At 49.9% G+C, this 23,035-nt stretch overlaps 2 protein-coding genes across 2 annotated transcripts; one reads left to right on the top strand and one right to left on the bottom strand.

Moving 5' to 3' along the window:
• Positions 1-212: 212 nt before the first annotated feature.
• On the top strand, positions 213-1,864 carry LOC309889006 (olfactory receptor 14I1-like; the record flags this gene model as incomplete). Its single annotated transcript, XM_082781666.1, has 3 exons — positions 213-506; positions 867-1,101; positions 1,836-1,864. 3 exons carry the CDS (start codon positions 213-215, stop codon positions 1,862-1,864), a joined length of 558 nt encoding a protein of 185 aa, XP_082637792.1.
• A 5,542-nt stretch (positions 1,865-7,406) lies between these two features.
• On the bottom strand, positions 7,407-8,342 carry LOC309889005 (olfactory receptor 14J1-like; the record flags this gene model as incomplete). Its single annotated transcript, XM_082781665.1, has 1 exon — positions 7,407-8,342. The coding sequence occupies one exon, from the start codon at positions 8,340-8,342 to the stop codon at positions 7,407-7,409; it is 936 nt and encodes a 311-aa protein (XP_082637791.1).
• Between the last annotated feature and the right edge of the window lie 14,693 nt (positions 8,343-23,035).

Genomic DNA, 23,035 nt, shown 5'->3' with positions numbered 1-23,035 from the left:
CAAGGACTTCCAGAGGTCCCTGCTCCCAGCAGCAACCTCTGGTAGCACCAACCACAACTCTAGCAAGGCAGCTGCAGCAGAGGTTTTCCTGAAAGGACAGCATCACTTTTGAGGTTTAAAAAAGAAATAAAAGACATTTTGCTCACAGAATACAGCCTAACATTTTTCTGTATTTTCCTCCTCAGACTGGTCCCCGTGCCCAGAGGAATCAAATGCCCAACAGCAGCTCCATCACAGAGTTCGTCCTCCTGCCATTCGCAGACACTCGGGAGTTGCAGCTCCTGCACTTTGCGCTCTTCCTGGGCATCTACCTGGCTGCCCTCCTGGGCAACGGCCTCATCCTCACCGCCGTAGCCTGTGACCACCGCCTCCACACCCCCATGTACTTCTTCCTCCTCGACCTCGCCCTCCTCGACCTGGGCTGCATCTCCACCACTGTCCCCAAAGCCATGGCCAATTCCCTCTGGGACACCAGGGCCATCTCCTACACAGGATGTGCTGCACAGGTCTTTCTGTTTATTTTCTTGATATCAGCAGAGATTTTTCTTCTCACCATCATGTCCTACGACCGCTACGTTGCCATCTGCAAGCCCCTGCACTACGGGACCCTCCTGGGCAGCAGAGCTTGTGCCCAGATGGCAGCAGCTGCCTGGGGCAGTGGGGCTCTCTGTGCTCTGCTGCACACAGCCAATACATTTTCCCTGCCCCTCTGTGGAGGAAATGCTGTGGACCAGTTCTTCTGTGAAGTCCCCCAGATCCTCAAGCTCTCCTGCTCACAGTCCTACCTCAGGAATGTTTGGGTACTTATGATTGGTGTCCCTTTAGCATCCATGTGCTTTTTTTTCATTCTTTTTTCCTATGTGCAGGTCTTCAGGGCCGTGTTGAAGATGCCCTCTGAGGAAGGCCGGCTCAAAGCCTTCTCCACGTGCCTCCCTCACCTGTTTGTGGTCTCCCTGTTTCTCAGCACTGGCATGTTTGCCTACCTGAAGCCTCCCTCCATCTCCTCCCCATCCTTGGACTTGGTGGTGGCAGTTCTGTACTCAGTGGTACCCCCAACAGTGAACCCCCTCATCTACAGCATGAGGAACCAGGAGCTCAGGAGTGCTATTAGGAAACTGATTCCGTGGATTTTTTTTAAGATTCATAATTTTTTCCTCTTTCTCCACAAATGACTTCCTTTTTTTTTTCCCTTGCAGGCCTGATAATTACTTTCATTCTCATTATGTTATAATAATCTTCAGTGTCATTTCCATTTGTTACAATCCTACAAAGGTATTTTATTCATCCTGCATCTCCTGAGTATTAAACTGCTCTGTTTACTCTGCACATCCTTTGCCTCCCTGCGCGCCAGCACTGTACATCAGCACTGACTCTCTCTTAGCATCTCCTTAATTAAACAGCATCTCTCCAATGCACTGCCTGAAATTCTGCCTCTTCTTTCAAAGCTGGTACCAGCAATAGGTATGAGCAGTGTGGTGGTTTCTCACTGATTGGGAGCTAATATACCACTCTTTCACTCTGGCTTCTGAAAATAACAGACAGAGAAAACAGAGTCAAAGAGGTCTCCAGTGTTTATTCAAGGAACAGGCAGATCACTCATCAATTGCTGTTACGGGCTTAACACACTTTGTAGAGAGATTACGATGATTTGTCGAGCATTGCTAACAGGCTGGATCCATGAGAAACTAAAAGCAAGGTAAAAACACCTGCCCCCTATCTACCTCTTCCACCTCCTCCTAATGAGCAGTGCAGGGAAACAGGGAATGGGGGCTGCAGTCAGGCCATGATGCTTTCTCATGATGCTCCTTCACGGTCACTCTCTGTCCCACCTTCAGCGTGGGGTCCTGCCCCTGCTCCTGTGTGAGCCTCTCTCTGCAGGCTGCAGCTCTGGCCTGGTGCCTGATGCAGTGTGGCCTCCATGGGCCGCAGCCCCATAGAATCATTAAGGTTGGAAAAGCAGGCGCTGATGTGCTGAAGGCAGAGCAAAGGGTGACAACAGCCAACCCCCTGATGGTATAAAAGCAGTCCCTAGGGAGCGACCCAGGACAGACTTTGGCAGTTAGTGCAGGCAGTTTGCGTGGGGCAGTTCAGGCAGGGCAGGGAGGAGCGTGGGGAGGATCCTCTCCTCCCTTTCCCACCTCCGTTTCTCTTCCTTTCCTCTCCTTGGGGATCCCTGCCTTTTAAACTTATAACTCACCACGGTGGGCACCCATCACAGTGGCTGGGCCAGGGCAGCAACACAAAATGAGGGGACACGGCCTCTCTGGGATCATGTGGGCACCCAGGTGGATCCCCTGAGGGGTGAAGTGGCAGTCCAGACTGGAGACCGCAGGGAGCTCCAGAATCTGGAGGCCCCTGGGTCCTGAGGGAAGAGAGGGCTGTCATGGGTGCAGATGTGCCCTGCTCATGGAACTGCTTGAGCAGATGGCTGGGCTGCAGTGAGAAAGCAGCAGCCTGAGGGGCTCCTTGGAGTGTCTGAGGGAGACGGCTAGGAGGTGTCAAGCTGCCCCTTCTGAAGCCCAGCAGCCCCCTCCAAAGTCCCTGCAAGGGGTAGTAGTTGATCCAGCTGCTCAGCTGCAGGACAGAGGGCTCAATCACCCACAAGAGGAAAGGGGCTGGACCCTCCTCTCAGCTCGAAGCGGAAGGAGGCGTCTGCCCCCAACACCCATGGTGCCACCAACTCCCACAGTGTCCTTGGGTGATAGATTTGAGGCTCTTGGGCAGGAGAAAGGAAAAGGATGATGGTCCGGACAATAGTTGTAACCCGGGCCCCAAGAAGCATGTCAAGGATGAGGGAAGTACCAAGCATAGGGAGCGGGGCTGGACGGTGGGGGTTGGAAAGCCCCGTGGTTGAGATAACATTAGACTCTTAACAACGAGGCCATCAGGAATATAAAAGAATTTAGAGGGAACAAAGAAGGGTGATTCAGGAGACTCCATGCAGTCTCCGGTTTCTTGTTCTCCAGCTGGTTTCTTGTTCTCCAGCCATTAAGGCATGGAAGTTTCTGGGTGTTTGCTGTTGTTGCTACATTCAAAATTGTTTGACCAATGAAAAGTTGTGTTGAAAAGAACTGCTGTGGAGAGAAGGGTATAAGAGCATATAAAGGGTATAAAAGCAGCATGATGAAGTTACTTCAATAAAGAAGCAGGAAAAAGAAGCGAAGAGGAACAGGCTGGCAGAATGGAGACCAGGACGGGAACAGGCACTTTGATTGCCTCACGAAGACAGGTTTGGCCAGACTCAGCAAACTGCTCAGAGAAGCTCGTCCAGAAAGTCGCTGAAAATAGGCGCACTGGAGCTGGAGAGAAGCTGGAGCTGAGAGAATCAGACCCATGCACACAACTGCCTCTCGCTGGTAAGCAGTTGCGCATTAAGGGGAATCATACGTCCTTAGGAACAAAGACTGTCCTGGTAGCCTTACAGCTCATTCTCGTTATTAACAATCGGACAGTTTATGAGCCTGAAATATGGGACCAAACTGAGGTCAAGGTGTGGGAGTCTGCAACTAAAAACAACAAGGTTGCAGTGGGATTGCTCGGCACGTGGCGAGCAATCTCTGAGGCCTTAAAGAGACATGTGGGACCACAGTCAGAAACGTGTGGTCTGCCAGATAGTGAGGGAACTGCGGGCTCCTTTACTGATCTGACTGCTACGCCATGGGCCCCTCTGCTGCTACAGCCATTGAAGGCTTTTGCTGTTACGCCCCCCGGGTGACCTGAACGTGCCTTTTGACCCAGGCCTGTTGGCCTTGAAAAGGAGATGGATATGCTTTTCTTCGATCCGGGAAGAACAGGATACATAAGGCCTGAAGACCGAGTTGCTTGACGACTTAAAGCGAGACATATTGTTCAAAGGGAATGGAAAATGGAGACTTGTATGTAATCAAGAAAAGGAGTGAAAAATGGAGCCTGTTGAGTCGTGGAACTTGGAGGATTGTTTGTTACCTTTTCTGATTTTACATATGTATAGGCAAACTCGATTTTAGTAAGTTATGGAACTTAAAGGATTGTTTGTTACCTTTCCGGATTGTACGTATGTATAGGCATACTTGTGTTTAGTATGTAAAGCAATGTTCTGTATATTTAGAATGTTTGATGTTTGTGTGTGCGTTTTGGTGGGGCGTGGACTCCCCGCACACCCAGCGCTGTTTACTTGCCTTTTATACCTTTTAGAAATATTTGTTTTAGAAATATTACAAAATTCAGATTGAGTTGAGACCTCATTTATAACAGGGAGCAAACTCTCTGGACTTATTACCAGGGCTTTAAACTAGGTTTGATGGGGAAAGGGTGGGGAGTTAGAAGTGACAGAGAAGGGCTGGGGGATGTTGTCACTGCTGTCACTGTTGAAGATAGTAGGGAAAAACCTCTGAGTTGTCCCATAGGATCGCCCCAGGGCTCCTCAGAAAAGCTAATGTTCCCGATATCCTATCCAGAATCTTCTTCTTGCATCCCTCTAGGGGTAACTGCACCTGCTACTTCCCTAAAATGCTGATGCATGAAGCATGGGAAATAAACAGGGTGAGCTTGAGATATGTGTATGGTCACAGGGCCATGATCTCATTACAATCAATGAGATGCGGTGGGACAGCTTGCATGACTGGAACGCTGTCATGGAGGGCTATGTGCTTTTTAGGAAAGACGGGCTGGGGAAGTGAGGGGGAAGAGTTGCCCTTTATGTGAGGAAGCAATGAGAATGTACCCAGCTCCACCTGGAGGCAGGTGATGGACAAGTGGAGGGCTTGTGGGTGAGAATTAAGGGGTGGGCTGGTATGGGTGACACTGTTGTGGGGGTATCCTACAGGTCACCAGATCAGGAGGAGGAGGTCGATGAGGCCTTCTACAAGCAGCTGGAAGTAGCCTCACGCTCCCAGGTGCTGGTTCTCATGGGGGACTTCAATTATCCAGACATCTGTTGGGTAAGCAACTCGGCCAGGCACGCGCAGTCCAAATGGTTCCTACAATGTGTTGAGGACAATTTTCTGATGCGGGTGGTGGAGGAGCCAACAAGGCAGGGGGTGCTCCTGGACCTTGTCCTTACCAACAGGGATGGGCTTGTTAGGGATGTGGAGGTTGGGGGCAGCTTGGGATGCAGCGGCCCAAGATGGAACTTGGTGGAAGAAGTAAGGCAAAATGCAGGATTGCTACCCTGGACTCTCGAAGAGCCAACTTTGACCTCTTCCAGGACCTACTTGGGGGTATCTCATGGGCTCGATTGCTAGAAGGCAAGGGTGCTTGTAAGAGCTGGGCAACATTTAAACAGCACTTCTTGCAAGCTCAGGATCAGTGCCTCCCTAAGAGTAGGAAATCAGGGAAGGGGGGCAGGAGACCTGCGTGGATGACCAAGGAGCTCATCGATAAGATCAAAAAGAAGAGGAAGGTCTAAGAAACATGGAAAAAGGGCCTGTCCTCTGGGGAGGAGTATAAGAGTGTTGTCAGGGCCTGCAGGGATGCGATGAGGAAGGCTAAAGCCCACCTGGAGGTGCAGCTTGCAAAAGAGATAAAGGATAATAAGAAGGTGTTTTTGTTTTTTTTTTTTTTAAGTACGTAAAAGGAAGACTAGAGATAACGTGGGTCCCCTGCTGAACGAGGGGATGTGCTGGTAATGGGAGATGCCAAGAAGGCGGAGATACTGAATGCTTTCTTTGCTTCAGTCTTTGCTTCAAGGACTCTCCCCCAAGACTCCTCAACCCTGGAGGGAGGAGAAAGGGTCTGGGAAATGGAGGGCTCTCCCCTGGTTGATGAGAGAGTGGTTCGGGAGCGTCTGAGTGGGCTCAGTGCACACAAATCAATGGGTCCCGATGGGATGCATCCACGTGTGCTAAGGGAGTTGGCAGAGGTGATCGCTGAACCGCTCTCTATCATCTTTGAAAGGTCCTGGAGAACAGGAGAGGTGCCTGAAGACTGGAGGATAGCCAATGTCACTCCAGTCTTCAAGAAGGACAAGAAAGAGGATCCGGGAAACTACAGGCCAGTCAGTCTCACCTCTGTCCCTGGAAAGGTGTTGGTACAGCTTGTTCTGGATGCCATCTCCAATTGGTGATGCAGATGGTGATTGGTGGTGCAGAGTCTGGCTGGAGGCCTGTGGCTAGCGGTCTTCCCCAGGGGTCGGTGCTGGGTCCAACATCTTCACTGATGACCTTGATGAGGGAATAGTGTCTGCCCTCAGCAAGTACGGAAACCAACCCAGCGGTGCTGGGAGCTGGGGAGAGGGGAGAGGTGGAGGAAGGTCCCAGTGACACGGCTGGGAGACGGGCTGTGATGCCATTCCTACTGCAGTGACCTGACCGCCTGGTGGCAGGCAGGCAGACACGGCGATGTCATCGAGTGCATCACAAACCCCATGGGACATGGGGGGCAGCTCAGGCAGGGGACAGCTCTGTCGAGCCACCATGTCTGGGCTGCTGCTGCTGAGGTCACCTCCTCACAACACTGCGATGGGCCAGGAGCAGGCAGGCCTCAGGAGGTCATCAGGAGCAGCAGCTGTGGAAGCTGCAGGCAGATGCCTGGGCCCCTGGGGAGGGCTGCCCTGCAGTGATGCCAGCTGGACATGGGGTGGGAGCCTGTGGGATGAGGCATGAGAAAGTGCTGGGTGTGACAGAGCACAGTGGGAGAGGGGAGAGAGTACAGGCAGGGCTGTGAGGGACAGCAGCATCTCATATGCCCTTGGTGGGCAGAGATAGGACCAATGGCCAAACAGCCATTCCAGCCTTTCCCAGCTTCCCTCCAATTCTCCCAACTCTCTGCTCTCTGCCCACCTCCCTGCCATCATCCCAGCCCAGCCCAGCAGCCCAGGCTGGGGTGACCCCAAGACCCACCGCAGGTTGCTGCAGGGCTCTGGGCACTGCCACCACAGCCCCAGCCCCTCTGAAGGGCACAACAGCTCCTGGGGGCACAGAGGGCTCAGTGCCACAGAGGGGAACATCCAAAGCAGACGCATACAGAGGTCAGTGTCCCCTGTTGCGTCCCCTGCCCTCCTCAACAGCAGATCCCCAAGAGGCCTGCAGACCCTTCGTGCCATCCCTGGGGGTCCTCAGGAATTCCCTGCTGCCCCAGGGCCAGGGCAGCCTGCCCCGAGCTGCAGCAGCCAGAAAGGGGTTTGCTTCCGGATCAGCTGAGAGTGGGTCTCAGGCAAAAAAGTTGCTGTAGGTTCATTTATTTCATTTAAATACACAGACAGTCTGGCTCCTCATTTATGCAGAGCCTCAGGGTCACAAAAGATATGTTGGTACAAGGGGATGAAGAACAGCATTTGTTTGTGGAAAATAATATCACAAGGGGAAAATGAAAAAGAGGATAAAATCCCTCCAGAAGTTAAGCTTGTCCTATCATTACATAAACTGTAATTCATCTGAGGAAGAAGAAAAGAAGCAGTTTATAGCTGCAGAAAGGTCCAGCCAGTTTCCTCAGCACATCCTTAAATGTCTCCATGAAATCACTTTCCTAATGGCATTCTTCAGCTCCTGGTTCCTCATGCTGTAGATGAGGGGGTTCACTGCTGGAGGAACCACCGAGTACAGAACTGCCATCACCAGGTTCAGGGAAGGTGAGGAGATGGAGGGGGGCTTCAGGTAGGCAAACACGGCAGTGCTGAGAAACAGGGAGACCACAAACAGGTGAGGGAGGCACGTGGAAAAGGCTTTGTGCCGGCCCTGCTCAGAGGGCATCCTCAAAACGGCCCTGAAGATCTGCACGTAGGAGAAAAGAATGAAAACAAAACACCCCAGAAAGAGAAAAACACTAAATGTGAGAAGCTCAATTTCCCTGAGGTAAGAGTCTGAGCAGGAAAGCCTGAGCATTGAGGGGATTTCACAGAAGAACTGGTCCATGACATTGCCTTGGCAGAGGGGCAGGGAAAATGTATTGGCAGTGTGCAGCAGAGCATAGAGAACCCCACTGCCCCAGGCAGCTGCTGCCATCTGGGCACAAGCTCTGCTGCCCAGGAGGGTCCCGTAGTGCAGGGGCTTGCAGATGGCAACGTAGCGGTCATAGGACATGACGGTGAGAAGAGAATACTCTGCTGATATCAAGAAAAGAAACAGAAAGACCTGTGCAACACATCCTGAGTAAGAAATGGCCCTGGATCCCCAGAGGGAATTGGCCATGGCTTTGGGGACAGTGGTGGAGATGGCTCCTAGGTCAAGGAGGGCGAGGTTGAAGAGGAAGAAGTACATGGGGGTGTGGAGGTGGTGGTTGAAGGCTATGGTGGTGAGGATGAGGCCGTTGCCCAGAAGGGCAGCCAGGTAGATGCCCAGGAAGAGCGCAAAGTGCAGGAGCTGCAGATCCTGTGTGTCTGCAAATGGCAGGAGGAGGAACTTGGTGATGGAGCTGCTGTTGGGCATTTGATTCCTCTGGGCACGGGGACCAGTCTGAGGAGGAAAATACAGAAAAATGTTAGGCTGTATTCTGTGAGCAAAATGTCTTTTATTTCTTTTTTAAACCTCAAAAGTGATGCTGTCCTTTCAGGAAAACCTCTGCTGCAGCTGCCTTGCTAGAGTTGTGGTTGGTGCTACCAGAGGTTGCTGCTGGGAGCAGGGACCTCTGGAAGTCCTTGGTGTTTCTGCTGCACTCCAAATGAAATCTTGTGTGTTCAGAGATGGAAGCGCTCTGTCCCTTAGAGCAGAGTGAGGGCAGCCATCCTGTCCCTCAGTCCTGGTCACAGCTGCCCCCGGCTCGCACCGCTTTGGTTTAGAAGATATCATGCTCAGGTGTTCCCCTGAGAAGAATTGGGACAGAACAGAGGAATCCAGTTTTGAAATGCAAAACTCCAATCTCCTCACCTCTTGAGGACAATCTCAGTTCTCCACACCTAGCAAGGGTTACAGAGGATCACTGCAGCTACCACATATTGATATCCAGCAGCATTAACACGCCCTTAGCCTGTAGGTGTGTTCTCCATGCATAGCACAGAGCTGCTATGGCAGAGCTGTGCCCTGGAGGGGGGCAGCGTGCAGCCCAGTAGAACCCTTGCAGGAAAAGTTTTGAATGCTCTAAAAATGGGGAGACCTGAAGACAGAGTGATCTCATTCACAGCCCCACACACAGCATTTCCACAACCCTACTTGTCATGAGGGGACATGGAGGCTTTTCCTCCTTTAATGTATCTGCATTATGTAACATGCAGCATCCGTACCTTAGCTTCATCTGAGTTATCCCCTATACCACTGACTTCAAAGGCATGTCATGAACAAATTCCCATGCAAATATCTCTAGTGGTCTATGCTGGGGAAGGGGAAGAGACCAAGGGTTGTACTGTGGAAGGCATCAGCAGTGCAGGGATGGCACGGAGGTGCCCAAATCGCTCTGCCACTGACTTTCTGGGAGCAGCTCCCTCTCACTCCCTGCCCATGGCTCTGCTGCCTGCAGCTGGCCCTGCCTGCAGCTGGGTCTCTGTCCCCACGCCTCCTGCCTTCAGCTCACAGCCCCCATCCCACCCCATCAGAGCTGGGTGCTCAGCTCTGCCCTGCAGACACCTCCTGACAGCAGGGCTCTGCCCAGGGGCAGCTCGCTGGGGGCACGTCCTAGAGCCCAGCTCACACCGACCCTGCTGACACTGCCCATGTGGTGGTGGAGCTTTCTACGAGCTGAGGGGCAGGAAAGGGACTTGCTGGGGTTGCTTGTAACCTTCCATGGGATGGATTAGGAGTGTCAGACTCATCTTGGAAATAACGGTATTTATTTCTATTTCCACTGAGCCAGATAAGACAAAATTGAAAGGTCAGGAGTCTCAGGAAAGCTGAGACTGACACTGAAATCCCTTCCCTTAACACAGCTCCTGCTAAGTCCCCTTAAATACACCCAGTTGTGCTGTGTGTCTGTGAGCAGGCTGCCACCCGCAGCTTCTCCCCGCAGCGCCCTGGGCAGCTCCCCGGGCAGGCTGAGTGCTGAGCCTGGCAGGCGGCAGAGGCCCTGCCCCGCCACACAGCCCCTGGGGCACAGCAGGGACCCTGCTCTGCACCACAGCCCTGGACACCCCTGCCTGCACCCCCGGCTTCTCCTTCTTCCAGGAACTGCAGCTATATTGCCCTCCAGTCAGAGACTTACTGGGTGCAGGGCTGCGAAGTCTTCTCCGTCAGGGAGCTCCGTGCATCCTGCCACTGCTGCCTGCCTTTAAGCACTGTGTCTCTGCAGGCAGTGCCCCCAGCCCTGCTGCGCTGTGCAGAGGAGCTGCTCCTGGGCAGAGCTGTCTCTCTGCAGCGCTGCCCGCTTGCCAGGAGCTCCCCTTGGGCCCAGGAGCCCGGCCCAGCTCAGCAGCAGAGGCCCAGCCCAAGGCCTCCCTTGCTCTGCCCCCCACCAGGCTCCCTGCACATGGCCCTGGGGAACCTGCTGGCAAACAGCCTGAAGGGATCCCTGGGCTCACCTCCCTCACCTGGCACACACACTTCTTGACAGCAGGATCATTTCTTCTAGCACAAAACCAATTATCTGTACCAATTACCTCTTCTCACATCAGCTGATGGTGGGACACCCAGACATGGTCATGGAAGTAACTCCCTTAACTCCCTGCTTAAGGAAAGGATTCAGCAGAGTCAGTTAAAACATCTCATGCTGGGTTTTTGTCCTGGGGCTGGAATGGGACTCAGATCCCTCCCATGCCTGCCACAAACCCACGGGACCTGGGATTCCTCTGCACTCAGTTTAGGTGTGAATAACATGGGCTCCTGCAGGTGAGCTCCTTTTCTCATCTCCAGGATCATTAATGGATATGGAGGAAATCAAGGGAAATCAGCAGCCCCTTCTCCTGCCTGGAGATCAGCCCCAGCTCCAGCACGGGCCCTCAGGGCTGCACCAACACCACAAAGGCCCTCTGCTGTCAGGGCAGCACTGCCCAGGCCTGTTTCCTTCTGGCCTCAGGAACACCAGGGCATACTGTGCTTCAGACCCCTCATTTCATCTTCGTATGGCCATCAGCCACCCACGGCAGCATATCTGCTCTGAAGGAAAGCCTCTTCATGCCCAGGCTCTTGGCACAAGGTCTGGGACAAGTCTGAGCTTGGCCCTTGTGCCACAGCTGAGGTGCTGCAGCCCAGATGTGCCCCAATGCCCTCAGCCTGGGGCACAGGCAGGAGGAGCTGGATCCCCGCCTGCTGTCACAAGGCTGGGACATTGATGGCAGAGTTGCTGAGGTGTGGGGGGACAGGTCCCTCAGCTGGGGTTGCTGTGCTGGATGGGGGCAGATTGTCCAGAAGAGACAGGCAGGGGTGATCAACAGGGGGTTGCCCTCCATGTGAAGGATCTGTCTGGATGCTTGGAGCTCCTCTATGGGATGGGCAGCAGAGTGGGGGAGCCCTTGTGGGTGAGGGTCAGAGCAGAGCCAGTCAGGGTGACCTTGTGGTCGGAGGTAGATGCCTGCAGTCCCTTTGCAGCCCCTCCATGCCATCCCTGGGGGTCTTCAGGCAGCTCCTCCTGCCCCAGGGCCAGGGCAGCCAGGCCCGAGCTGCTGCAGCCAGAAAGGTTTGCTGGTCCCATTACTTCCTCATCAGCTGAGACTGGGTCTCAGACAAAGAAAAGCAGCTGTAGCTGCTTAAATATGCTGAGAGCCTGGGGACGGCTTCTGCCGAGAGGCAAAACCCCTCTCATTTATACGCAGGAACATGGCTCCTCATGGCACGTCGAAGGGCGTGGCAGTTCGCGCGGGCAGGGTAAGCGGGGGGCCCATTGTCGCTCTGTTGCAGCTGCCTCTCCCTTCGGTTCTTGTAACCTGCTTGCGTAGAACCTGACCATGGTATCGACCAGGCAGAAAATCGTGGCCTCCGCATCTCGTGCGGCATCTCCAGCCACGGTCGCCAGTGTGGCTACTCAGACGGAGGGCTCGAGGAAACACGCAGCCGTCCAGGTCCTGGGCTGCAGAGTGTGCCCCAGCCTTCTGTCGGTTTCCGACAGCAGTGGTGGGTATGCCTGTGGGAGGTGTGCCCAGGTTGAAGAACTGCTCAGCCAGGTAGCGGAGCTCCGGGAGGAGGTGAACAGGCTCAGGAGCATCAGGGAATCAGAGAGGGAAATTGACTGGTGGAGGTGCACTCTACCCTCTCTGAGGCAGGCTCACGAGACTGCCACGGCACAGGCATCTCCTGTTACGCAGAAGACGGAGGTTCCCTCCTCCGGCCAGGCAGCGGGAGGAGACCTAGATCAAGGGGGGGAATGGAGGCAGGTGCCTATTCGGGGTGGTAGGCGAGCCCTCTCTATGCCCACCTCACCTTCTCATCTACCCTTAAATAATCGATATGAAGGACTAGAGCAAGACAATCTAAATGACAAAGTAGACAAACACCCGTCCCAGTTGGAGGGGGCGCCTAAGACAATGCGACCTACACGTCGCATTGCCACATCATCCTTTAAAAAAGAAAGAAGGGCTATTGTTATGGGGGGCTCCCTCCTGAAAGGGACAGAGGGACCGATATGCCGACCGGACCCAACCCGCAGAGAAGTTTGTTGCCTCCCTGGGGCTCGGGTGAGAGACTTTGCCAAGAAAGTTAAGCGCCTGGTACGGCCCACTGACTACTACCCGCTACTGGTCTTTCAGGCTGGTAGCGATGAAGTAGCAACGAGAAGTCCGAAGGCGATCAAAAGAGACTTTAGGGATTTGGGGCGACTACTTAGAGGATCAGGGGCGCAGGTGGTGTTTGCCTCTGTCCTTCCGATAGGGGGGATCGAAGCTGAAAGACGTACTGTTCACATAAACTCGTGGCTTCGAGACTGGTGTGACCGGCAGAATTTCGGTTTCTTTGATCATGGGAAGGTCTATGCTACACCAGGCCTGATGGCACCGGATGGGATGCGCCTCTCTCGGAGAGGGGTAAGGATCTTTGGTCAGGAGTTGGCAGGGCTGATAGATAGGGCTTTAAACTAGAGTCGAAGGGGGAAGGGGCTAAAACCAGGTGCGCCGGTGAAGACCTTAGGGATGGTACGCTAGAATCAGAGGGGCTGTGTGCCAGTGAGGTCCTTTGGTCAGATCCACAAGGTGCTGAGTGTAAGGAGACGCACTTGAAATGCTTTTACACAAACGCACGCAGTATGAGGAATAAAATAGATGAGCTAGAAGTCCTGGCCCAGTCCCGCAACTACGACATCATCGGCATAAGCGAAACCCGGTGGGATGAGTCCTATGACTGGGGTGTTGCGATAGATGGTTACAGGCTCTTCAGGAGGGACAGGCAGGGTAGGTGAGGTGGTGGGGTGGCGATGTATGTGAAGCAGGGGCTGGACTGTGTGGAACTTCAGGTCGGCGATGGCAAAGTTGAGAGCCTCTGGGTAAGGATCAAGGGACGAACGAATAAAGGGGATGTCATTGTGGGAGTCTATTACAGACCGCCTGGCCAGGACGATAGCGCCGATAAATTATTCTTTACAGAACTAAGAGAGGCCTCGAGATTAACTCCCCTTGTCCTTATGGGGGACTTCAACTTGCCGGACATTAACTGGGAGTGCCACACGGCTGACACGAGCAAGTCCAGGAGGTTCATGAAGCACCTAGATGATAACTTCTTGGTGCAGGTGCTAACGGAGCCAACTAGGAAAGGTGCCCTCCTAGACCTGTTGCTAGAAAACAGAGAGGGTCTGGTGGGAGATGTGGTGATTGGTGGCCGCCTCGGTCATAGCGACCATGAAGTGGTTGAGTTCAAAATTTATGGTGACAGAAGGAAAAGTGCCACCAAAACCTCATCCCTAGATATGGGGAAAGCGGACTTCAGGCTGCTCAGGGAACTAGTCAGCAAGGTCCCCTGGGAAACTGCTCTTGAAGGCCTCGATGTCCACCAGTGCTGGTCACTCTTTAAGCGATGCCTCCTAGAAGCACAAGATAAGGCAATTCCAAAATATCGCAAGTCAGGCAGGCAGGGCAGGAGGCCGGCGTGGCTGACCAGGAATGTTCTAATGGAGATTAGGCGGAAACAGAGAGTGTTTCGCTACTGGAAGGAGGGCCAGGCGTCATGGAAAGAATACAGGGATGCTGTTCGTGTTTGTAGGGAGAAAGTTCGAGTGGCCAAAGCACAGCTAGAGTTGAAGCTGGCTGTGTCTGTGAGAGAAAATAAAAAGGGTTTTTTTAGATATGTAAATGGAAAAAGGAGAACTAAAGAATACATAGGGCCGCTCCTTGATAGGGAAGGTCTCCTCACAGACGATGACGTAGGCAAAGCAGAGACGCTTAACGCCTTCTTTGCCTCTGTCTTCAATGCCAATGATGGGCTTCGGGACCCAGGGTGCCCTGAGCTGGAGGGCCGGGACGGTGGGGATGACAAACTCCCAACCGACCCTGAACGTGTGCGGGATTTGTTACTTCACCTGGATCCCTACAAGTCCATGGGTCCGGATGGGATTCATCCCCAGGTGCTGAAAGAGCTGGCGGATGTCATCGCGGAACCTCTTTCAATTATTTTTCAACGATCCTGGGAATTTGGAGAGGTCCCGGTAGACTGGAAGCTGGCAAATGTTGTGCCAATTTTCAAGAAGGGTCAGAAAGAAGACCCTAGCAATTACAGGCCTGTCAGTCTCACGTCAGTGCCTGGTAAAATCATGGAGAAGTTGGTTCTCGGACTTATTGAGGCGCACCTGGGGGACAAAGCTGTCATTGGTCCCAGCCAGCATGGGTTTGTGAAGGGTAGGTCCTGCCTAACTAACCTGATTTCCTTTTATGATAAGATCACCCGTATGGTGGACCAAGGGAAACCAGCTGATGTGATTTTGTTGGACTTCAGCAAGGCTTTTGACACGGTTTCCCATAGGATCCTACTGGACAAAATGTCCACCATACAGCTAAATAAAAACATCATACGATGGGTGAGCAATTGGCTAACGGGCAGGGCCCAAAGGGTTATGGTAAATGGGGCTGCGTCAGGCTGGCGGGCGGTCACCAGTGGGGTCCCTCAAAGCTCCATTTTAGGGCCGGTACTTTTCAATATTTTTATAAACGATCTGGATGTAGGAATAGAGGGTATTTTGAGCAAGTTTGCTGATGACACCAAACTTGGAGGAGTTGTGGACTCAAATGAGGGTGTAAAGGCCTTACAGAGGGATCTGGACAGGTTGGAGAGCTGGGCGATCACCAACCGCATGAAGTTCAATAAGAGCAAGTGCCGGGTCCTGCACCTGGGACGGGGAAACCCTGGCTGCATGTACAGACTGGGCGATGAGACGCTGGAGAGCAGCCTAGAAGAGAGGGATCTGGGGGTCGTGGTAGACAGCAAGTTGAATATGAGCCAGCAGTGTGCCCTGGCAGCCAGGACGGCCAATCGTATCCTGGGGTGCATCAAGCACGGCATCGCTAGTAGGTCAAGGGAGGTGATTGTCCCGCTCTACTCTGCGCTGGTGCGGCCTCACCTCGAGTACTGTGTGCAGTTCTGGGCACCACAGTATAAAAAGGACATGAAACTGTTGGAAAGTGTCCAGAGGAGGGCTACGAAGATGGTGAAAGGCCTGGAGGGGAAGACGTACGAGGAACGGCTGAGGTCACTGGGCCTGTTCAGCCTGGAGAAGAGGAGGCTGAGGGGAGACCTCATCACAGTCTACAACTTCCTCGTAAGGGGGTGTCGAGAGGCAGGAGACCTTTTCTCCATTAACACTAGTGACAGGACCCGCGGGAATGGGATTAAGCTGAGGCAGGGGAAATTTAGGCTGGACGTCAGGAGGGGGTTCTTCACAGAGAGGGTGGTTGCACACTGGAACAGGCTCCCCAGGGAAGTGGTCACTGCACCGAGCCTGTCTGAATTTAAGAAGAGATTGGACTGTGAACTTAGGCACATGGTCTGAACTTTTGGGTAGACCTGTGCGGTGTCGAGAGTTGGACTTGATGATCCTTAAGGGTCCCTTCCAACTCAGGATATTCTATGATTCTATGATTCTATGATATCTTATGCAGGATTGGATTGGGAAAAAAAAAAAAAGCAATTTTATTCTACTGGATAGTGACACCTCCATCAATGTAATGCTTAACCTTTGGAGTGAATGTTGTGCCTGATGCAGAGCAGATGGGGGACTCTCAAGAATGGAGAAAAAGAAGAAAGTGTTCAAGAGAAAAGGAAAAGAGCTGGAGAAACTGAATATCCTGCTGGAAGAACTCTGAGCTGTGAAAACAACATCACTCAGCCTGTCCTGCTACACAAACGAATCCTGAGATGAAAAACGGACAGGAGCTCTGAAAGCATAGCGGCCAAGAAGAGAAAAATAATTAAAAAAAATAATAAATAACAAGACTCAACTCCAGAGATACAGTGGCTTCAAATATCAAAAGTAATCAGAACTAGAAAATATATAAAAATATAAATAATAATAAATAATAATAATAATAAAGGAATGGATCAATCTAAAGCAATTAGTGACTAACTTAAAGTAATCTTAAGTGATTTCATATCTCATAGACAAGTTTTTGAGACATTCTCCAAGCCCATAATAACCTAAAGGCCACCGGAGTTCTTTGAGGGGCTTGAGTGTGGTTTTGGTTGGTAGGTTTTGAGTGGTTTTCTTTCTTCTTTGTCTATTTGTTTGTTTTTAAAGTTGTTTTCCAAGTGATCCTCTGTCTGATCCCCCTGATCAGGCAGCGTCAGCTAGAGCAGTTGTGGTGGTTTTACCCAGCTGGGCAGCTGAACTCCACCACAACTGCTCTCTCCCTGCCCCTCCTCAAAGGGAAAGGGGGAGAAAATACGATGAAAAGGGCTCAAGGGTTGAGATTAGGACAGGGAGATCGCAACAGTTATTGCCACAGGCAAAACAGACTCAAGGCCTTGTGGCCTCCTTGCAACCCAGTGGGGAGGCCAGCAGGTGTCATAGCATTGTCCTTCACACAGCATCACACACCCCACATCCCACTGCCCCAGGAAGAGCCCTGAGCCATGGGTGAGGGACAGGACCTCCCTGCCCAGGGGCTGGGGGCCAGGGCTTGGCCTTTCTGCTTCACCAAACAAACCAAGGCCTTTACTCAGCGTCAGAGTCTCATGCCCAGTGCCTTTGCCTACCTGCAATCATGGCCTCCAATTGTGTGCTCTAACAAGTCCATGGGGAGGCTTTGTCAGTAATGACCCTCACTGGGGCCCATTAATGCTCCCAGACACTTCAAAGTTTCCTTCTGACTTGAACTTCTCCTGCAGTTACATCATTCTCCTCTCACTACCTGAGGTTCACGGACTCAGCACCAAGTGCACCATGGTGCTCATTACCATTCAGCCATTTTCATCCGGTCTTCCAGACTTGTAGAGTTAATTAGTGAGGTTTCAAGAATGCAGTTAAAGAGGAAGATTTCAATGACCACTTTACAGGAAGCATTTTCTTTATTTAAGATTAGTTTTCAGTTTTGCAAAGAAGTGCTAGCATCATTCTCTAGTTGTCATGGATCCAATGTGCGTCCAAAGGAGGTCTATATAGCTGAAATATTTGTTTTCAGTGTTTATAAAATATATATGAAAAAGAAACAAACACCACCAAAATGAAAAGAAATAAACAGAAACCAGAGCCCACAATGGTGAGCCAACTCCAAGTTGCCTCCAACGAGGTGCACCATCCACAAGGGATGACTGTACAAGAAATTTTTGACATAGAGAGATAGGAAAAGTAAAAGAGAAATACAGAGTTGACTACTGGGATGATGAGAGGGACTACTGAAATGCAGGCAAGCTCAACCTCCCCAAAATCCCTAGGAGCAACTGGGTATATGAGAAGCATTTGAATGACCAAAGAGCAAGAGCAAGTGGAGGGGAACTCTGCAGAAGAGCAGAAAATGCACACGTCCACACACTCTGCTGGAAAGGTGACTTCCAGCATGGGCTGTTTCATAAGGCCAGGTGGAAATACCTCAAAGACTGAGGAGATGAAGTGCAGTGCATGAGAGAAATTCTGGCAATGCCAGTGCAGGGGAAGATCAGTGTTTGTCTCCCACTGTAACAGGCATCCTGAAATATGATAATTTTGATGTCATGGGACACCTCTCACATTGTATTAGAACTGTTCAGCTATTTCAGCTGACTGTAATGTGCTGATTGAGGTGAAATGTTTGAAATGCTTGAAAAACATGCAGGTAACATTCAGACCTTAAGCAATAAAATGATAATTTTCTGTCCTGCATGGAGCCCTGGTGCCACAAAACCCTCCCTGCCCAGGACTGCTCATGCCACCCCTCACTCCTGGCACAGAGAAAATCTGTGACTTCTGACCTCTCCTGCCTGTTAGAGCAGAAAAACCAGAGTTAAAATTGTTCCCTGAAATGATCCATCTTTGAATGACTAAATTTGTGCCAATCATACCTGTACTGGTATGGCCTTTCTTGGTGGAAATATTCACATTTTCTGTCTGTGTAGTGAGATATATATTTGTATAGCCCCAGCTGTAACCCTTCCTGGGAGTTGGCTACAAAACGACTGTTATTTGGTTGCTAGTTGTGTGTGATTTTTCCTGTGCATTGCATTCTGTGTTCCATGGCAATTGTCCCAGTTGCGGTCAATAAGAGCTTGACCCAGCCCTGAATGCGTGGTGCCTTGGCAGCACGGCTGTGGGACCATCTGTGGGGCAGTGGGGCGATAAGGTCTCCCTTGAGCCTGATCACACAGGAGGTCCTGTCTGTGCTTTGGTGAGCATTTCTTTTCATCCCCTGAATGGCAAAAAGTCACACAGACTAGGACTTTCACATCCCGTCAGGTGCCAGGGAGCTCCAGCCCCAAAGTCTCCTGTCTCCAAAGTGCGCTTTTGCTTGACGTGGAAGTGCTCTTGGAGAACCGCAAAGGTCCCGAGTCCCGCAACCTGAAGAGCCTGCACACAGAGAAGACAGAAAGGCTGACGAGGGAGTTCTTGAGAGACGGGAAAAGGGATGACTGTCAGAGCAGGGGGACACTGCTCTGTGCCCTGCCCGCTCCTGAGGGACAATGGGGCAAGGTGGGGCACTTTGGAAAGCTTTGGAGAAGTGATTCAAAGATCGAAGCCGAAATTCCTTTAAGTGGTATATTCTTTATTGCAGCGCTGGATGCACGGGGGATCTCTCCACCTATCGTGCATACCCAAAGTGGAAAGCAGTCTTGAATTTATACAATCAATCTATCAATATTCTACAAGCGCCTATACATATTCATTACCTATCCCCGCCTTCCCTCGCTTCTCATGCTAATTAGCCTTTTGGCACCTTGCGCCTGCGCAGAGCCTTCCAAGAATTGTGGGCAGGGGTCTTTGGGACGTGGGCAGGGGTCTTTGGGAGGAAGACCCCAAGTCTTCCTCACAGTGTACTTTTCACCTTTGGTCAGGAATCTGCTGAATTGGCATGTTTCTTAATTGCAAGAGCTGGTTGTTGCTAATTCTTCCGTTTGTTGTATCTTTATAATGAATTCCAATGTCCAGTTTTGAGATTTATAGTCCTTACGTTTGTTTCTCTGTCTGTCTGCCGCTTCCTTATCATGAGTTCCAGTGTCTTGTTTCGAGATATACAGTCCATGTCTGGGGATTGTCCTTGCCTCCCCAATGCCTCCCCAATACCTCCTTAATCAATTCCCCCTTTTCTTTTCCCATGCAAATTCTTTTGCATCATATACTTTCATTATTTACAGTAACACAACAAAGCAGGCATCTAAACAACATGCACACAAATATTCCTAACACTACTAATGCGATTAGAGCAATGAACACTTGTTTCAACCATTGAAAATTGGGCAACCAGGAGGTTAACTTATTCCATATTTCACTAAAACTCCACGAAAGATCATCTTTACTGATCTCATGTAGGACCCTTGTCTGCTTCCGTATTTCTTCCAGGTCGGTAGAGATCCTTCCACTCTGATCTACATACACACAACAACTTGTGTTTATTACTGTACAGACTCCCCCTTGAGCGGCCAGTAACAAGTCTAGGGCCATCCGATTTTGTAATACTACCTGTGATAAACAGGATATCTCTTCTTGTTGAGCCTTTATAGCATCCAGAGTTTTGTTTTCTAACTTCTCTATAATTGCAGAAACATTAACTATCGCCTTTTCCAATTCACTCACTCCTAACCATGGGATAAACCATCGAACAAAACTATGAAAAGCGGTGTGTCTCTCTATCAATGGATTGTTAATTTTTCGTCTGATTCTCCGCATATGATTTCTCAAGTAACCTCGAGGCACTACATCATGTACTGTCATATTGGGGACTACCGCTCCAAGAGTGCAAGTTCCCTTCCAATTCTCAGGCAAGACCTTACGGGCTGTATCGTTGCATAGCCAATACCACCCTTTTCCTTCTGGAACCGTCCAGCTGGTTGAATTTGCCCAGCCGCTAGTCGTACTAATATCAATTGTTCAATTACAAGATGTCTGATTTCCCACATAAGTAGTATCCGTATTTATACAATGCTGTTTTCCTATACCCTTAGGCGGGTTACACCTTTGTACACATACATAATAGGATTCTAACGGCATGAAGCTACTCACTTCTAGTTCCAAAACTTCTTCATATTTTCGACCCCAAGATGTGTTTTCCCACAAATTAGTCCAAGATAAGTTTGTAGGCAACGGAATCCCAATTAACGATACACCCTTATTCCCATGCTGTGGCAGATGGGTGCATACCCAACAGTTCGTCTTATTAGTTACTTGAGAAATTGTTTGTATTAAGGTCAGGTGTAAGTTCTCATCCCAAGTTGCCCACCCCGAATCCGAGAACCGCACCCCTGCAATCATTAGGATGTGGAAAACCGTAATTTTGTTGGTCCAATTGGAGTGGTGGTCTATATCCTCGCCGGGGCCTTCTTCACCCTTGAATTGTGGATCCAAGCTGCTTGCTTCTTAATCTTAATGGCGGTGTGTGTTGTCAGTAATACTTGGTATGGTCCCATCCACTTTCCTTCCATTTTTCCTGTAGGGGTTGTCCTGAAAAAGTCTTTATATATATATAATTCCCGAGCTTAAAGGGGTGGATTGGTTGATCCAACCCTCTAGCCCTGGTCCCTAAAACAAATTTATGTACTTTATTTAATTGTTTCTGAAGTTCAGTTATATAAGCATATAAATATTCTGATCCTAACTGCGTTAGGTCCTCTCCACTAAATAGAAATTGCTATGGCCTTCCATATAAGATTTTGAAGGGACTCAAATTCCCTTTTATGCTAGGTTTAACTCTAATTCCAAGTAATGCTAAAGGGAGGGATTGAGGCCATGACAAATTAGCTTCTTATCCAATTTTAGCTATTTATTGTTTAATTAAATGGTTCATTTTTTCTACCTGTCCACTTGCCTGTGGTCTATAAGGAGTATGCAGTTGCCAATCTATCTTTAGAATCTTACTTATCTGTTGTACCACTTGCGCACAAAAATGTGAACCTCTATCAGAAGACATTGCTACTAGAATCCCAAAGCATGGTATTATTTCATTTAACAAGACTTTAACCACTTCTCTTGCTTTGTTTGTTCGACAGGGAAAGGCTTCAGGCCTTCCTGAAAACGTGTCAGTCAGAACCAGTAAATAATGATACCCCCCTTTTCTAGGGAGTTCTGAAAAATCAATTTGCCACTGTTGCCCCGAATAATTTCCTTTTCCGATTATTCCAAATTTTATTCTATTCTTGGTATTGGGGTTATTGTGTAAGCAAATGCTACATTGTTGAGTTACTTGTTTTATCATATCGTCCCACTAATGTCTGACTCAGGCTCTTATGCAGCGTGCCAGCTCCCCAGTGCGTTTTATTGTGTTCTGTAAGAACTATGGGCCATGTCAAACTAGAGGGTATTACTATGTGGTTATCTTTTAAATATACTCATCCATCTGGTTTCATTTTACCTTTCAAATCTTCAATTAATTTTAAGTCTTCTTTTGTATAATTTGGATATAGTTTGGATTTTACCGTCTGGTATCAAAGACAATGCCTTCACCTCAGTTATTTCAGCTGCCTGCTTAGCCTCTGCCAATCGATTTCCAATTTCAAAATCGGTGTTCCCCTTTTGGTGTCCCTTACAATGCATGATAGCTACCTTTTCTGGTTGTTTTACAGCCTCTAACAATTTTAAAATTTCTTCAGCATACTTTATGTGTTTTCACTGAGCGGTCAGCAATCCATGTTCTTTCCAAATTGCTCCATGAGCATGTACCACGCCGAATGTATATTTAGAATCTGTCCAAATATTTACCCTTTTTCCCGCTGCCAGTTCCAATGCTCTCGTGAGAGCAACTATCTCCGCCTTTTGAGCTGATGTTCCAGGGGGTAACTCGATTACCTGCTGAGTAGTTGTTATAACATATCCAGCTTTACGTTGTCTTTGCGTAACAAAACTGCTCCCATCTGTGAACCAAGTTTCTTCCGCATCTTCCATGGGCTCCTCCTTAAGGTCTGGCCGGCTGGAATACACAGTCTCTATAGTTTCTAAACAATCGTGAATCACAGGTTGTGCCGGAGCATCACTAAGAAAAGAGGCTAGATTCACAATATTAGTTATCACAATTTCCACGTTGTCCTGTTCTACCAATATTGCTTGATATTTCAAAATCATCAATTCTTGTTTAAGTTGTTTAAAGACTTTTTGTGCTTCTCCAGTCCAGACTAACTTTGACTGGTTAATCTTTATCAATTCACATAGAGGCTTTACCAATAGTCCATAATTATAAATCCAAAGGCGACACCAACCTGTCATTCCTAAAAAGGTTTGTAGCTCCTTTACCATTTGAGGTTCTGGAGTCTGGCAAATGACTTCCTTATGTTCAGTTCCTAGTTCTCGTTGTCCTTCCGAAATTTCAAATCCCAGATAGGTCACACTTTGTTGAGCCAGCTGGACTTTCTGTCAAGAGACTTGATATCCATTTAAACCCAGAAAATTAAGACGACTTATAGTCCATTGAATACAACTCCCTTTAGTCTCGGTAGCTATTAAGAGATCATCTACATATTGTAACAAAGCCCCTTCAGTGTCCGGAGGCATCCATGTTTCGAGTTCCCTTGCTAATTGGTTTCCAAAAATAGTGGGGCTATTCTTGAATCCTTGAGGTAGTAATGTCCACGTAAGCTGCGTCTTTCTGCCTGAATCGGGATTTTCCCATTCAAAGGCGAATAGGTTTTGGCTTTCTGTGGCTAAGCCTAGGCAGAAGAAGGCATCTTTTAAA

The sequence above is a fragment of the Aythya marila genome (genome assembly GCF_965140915.1).
Source record: "Aythya marila genome assembly, chromosome: 31".
NCBI classification, from domain to species: Eukaryota; Metazoa; Chordata; class Aves; order Anseriformes; family Anatidae; genus Aythya; species Aythya marila.
Note: the sequence above shows the minus strand (reverse complement) of the source record. Positions and strands in the feature narration are given on the sequence as shown.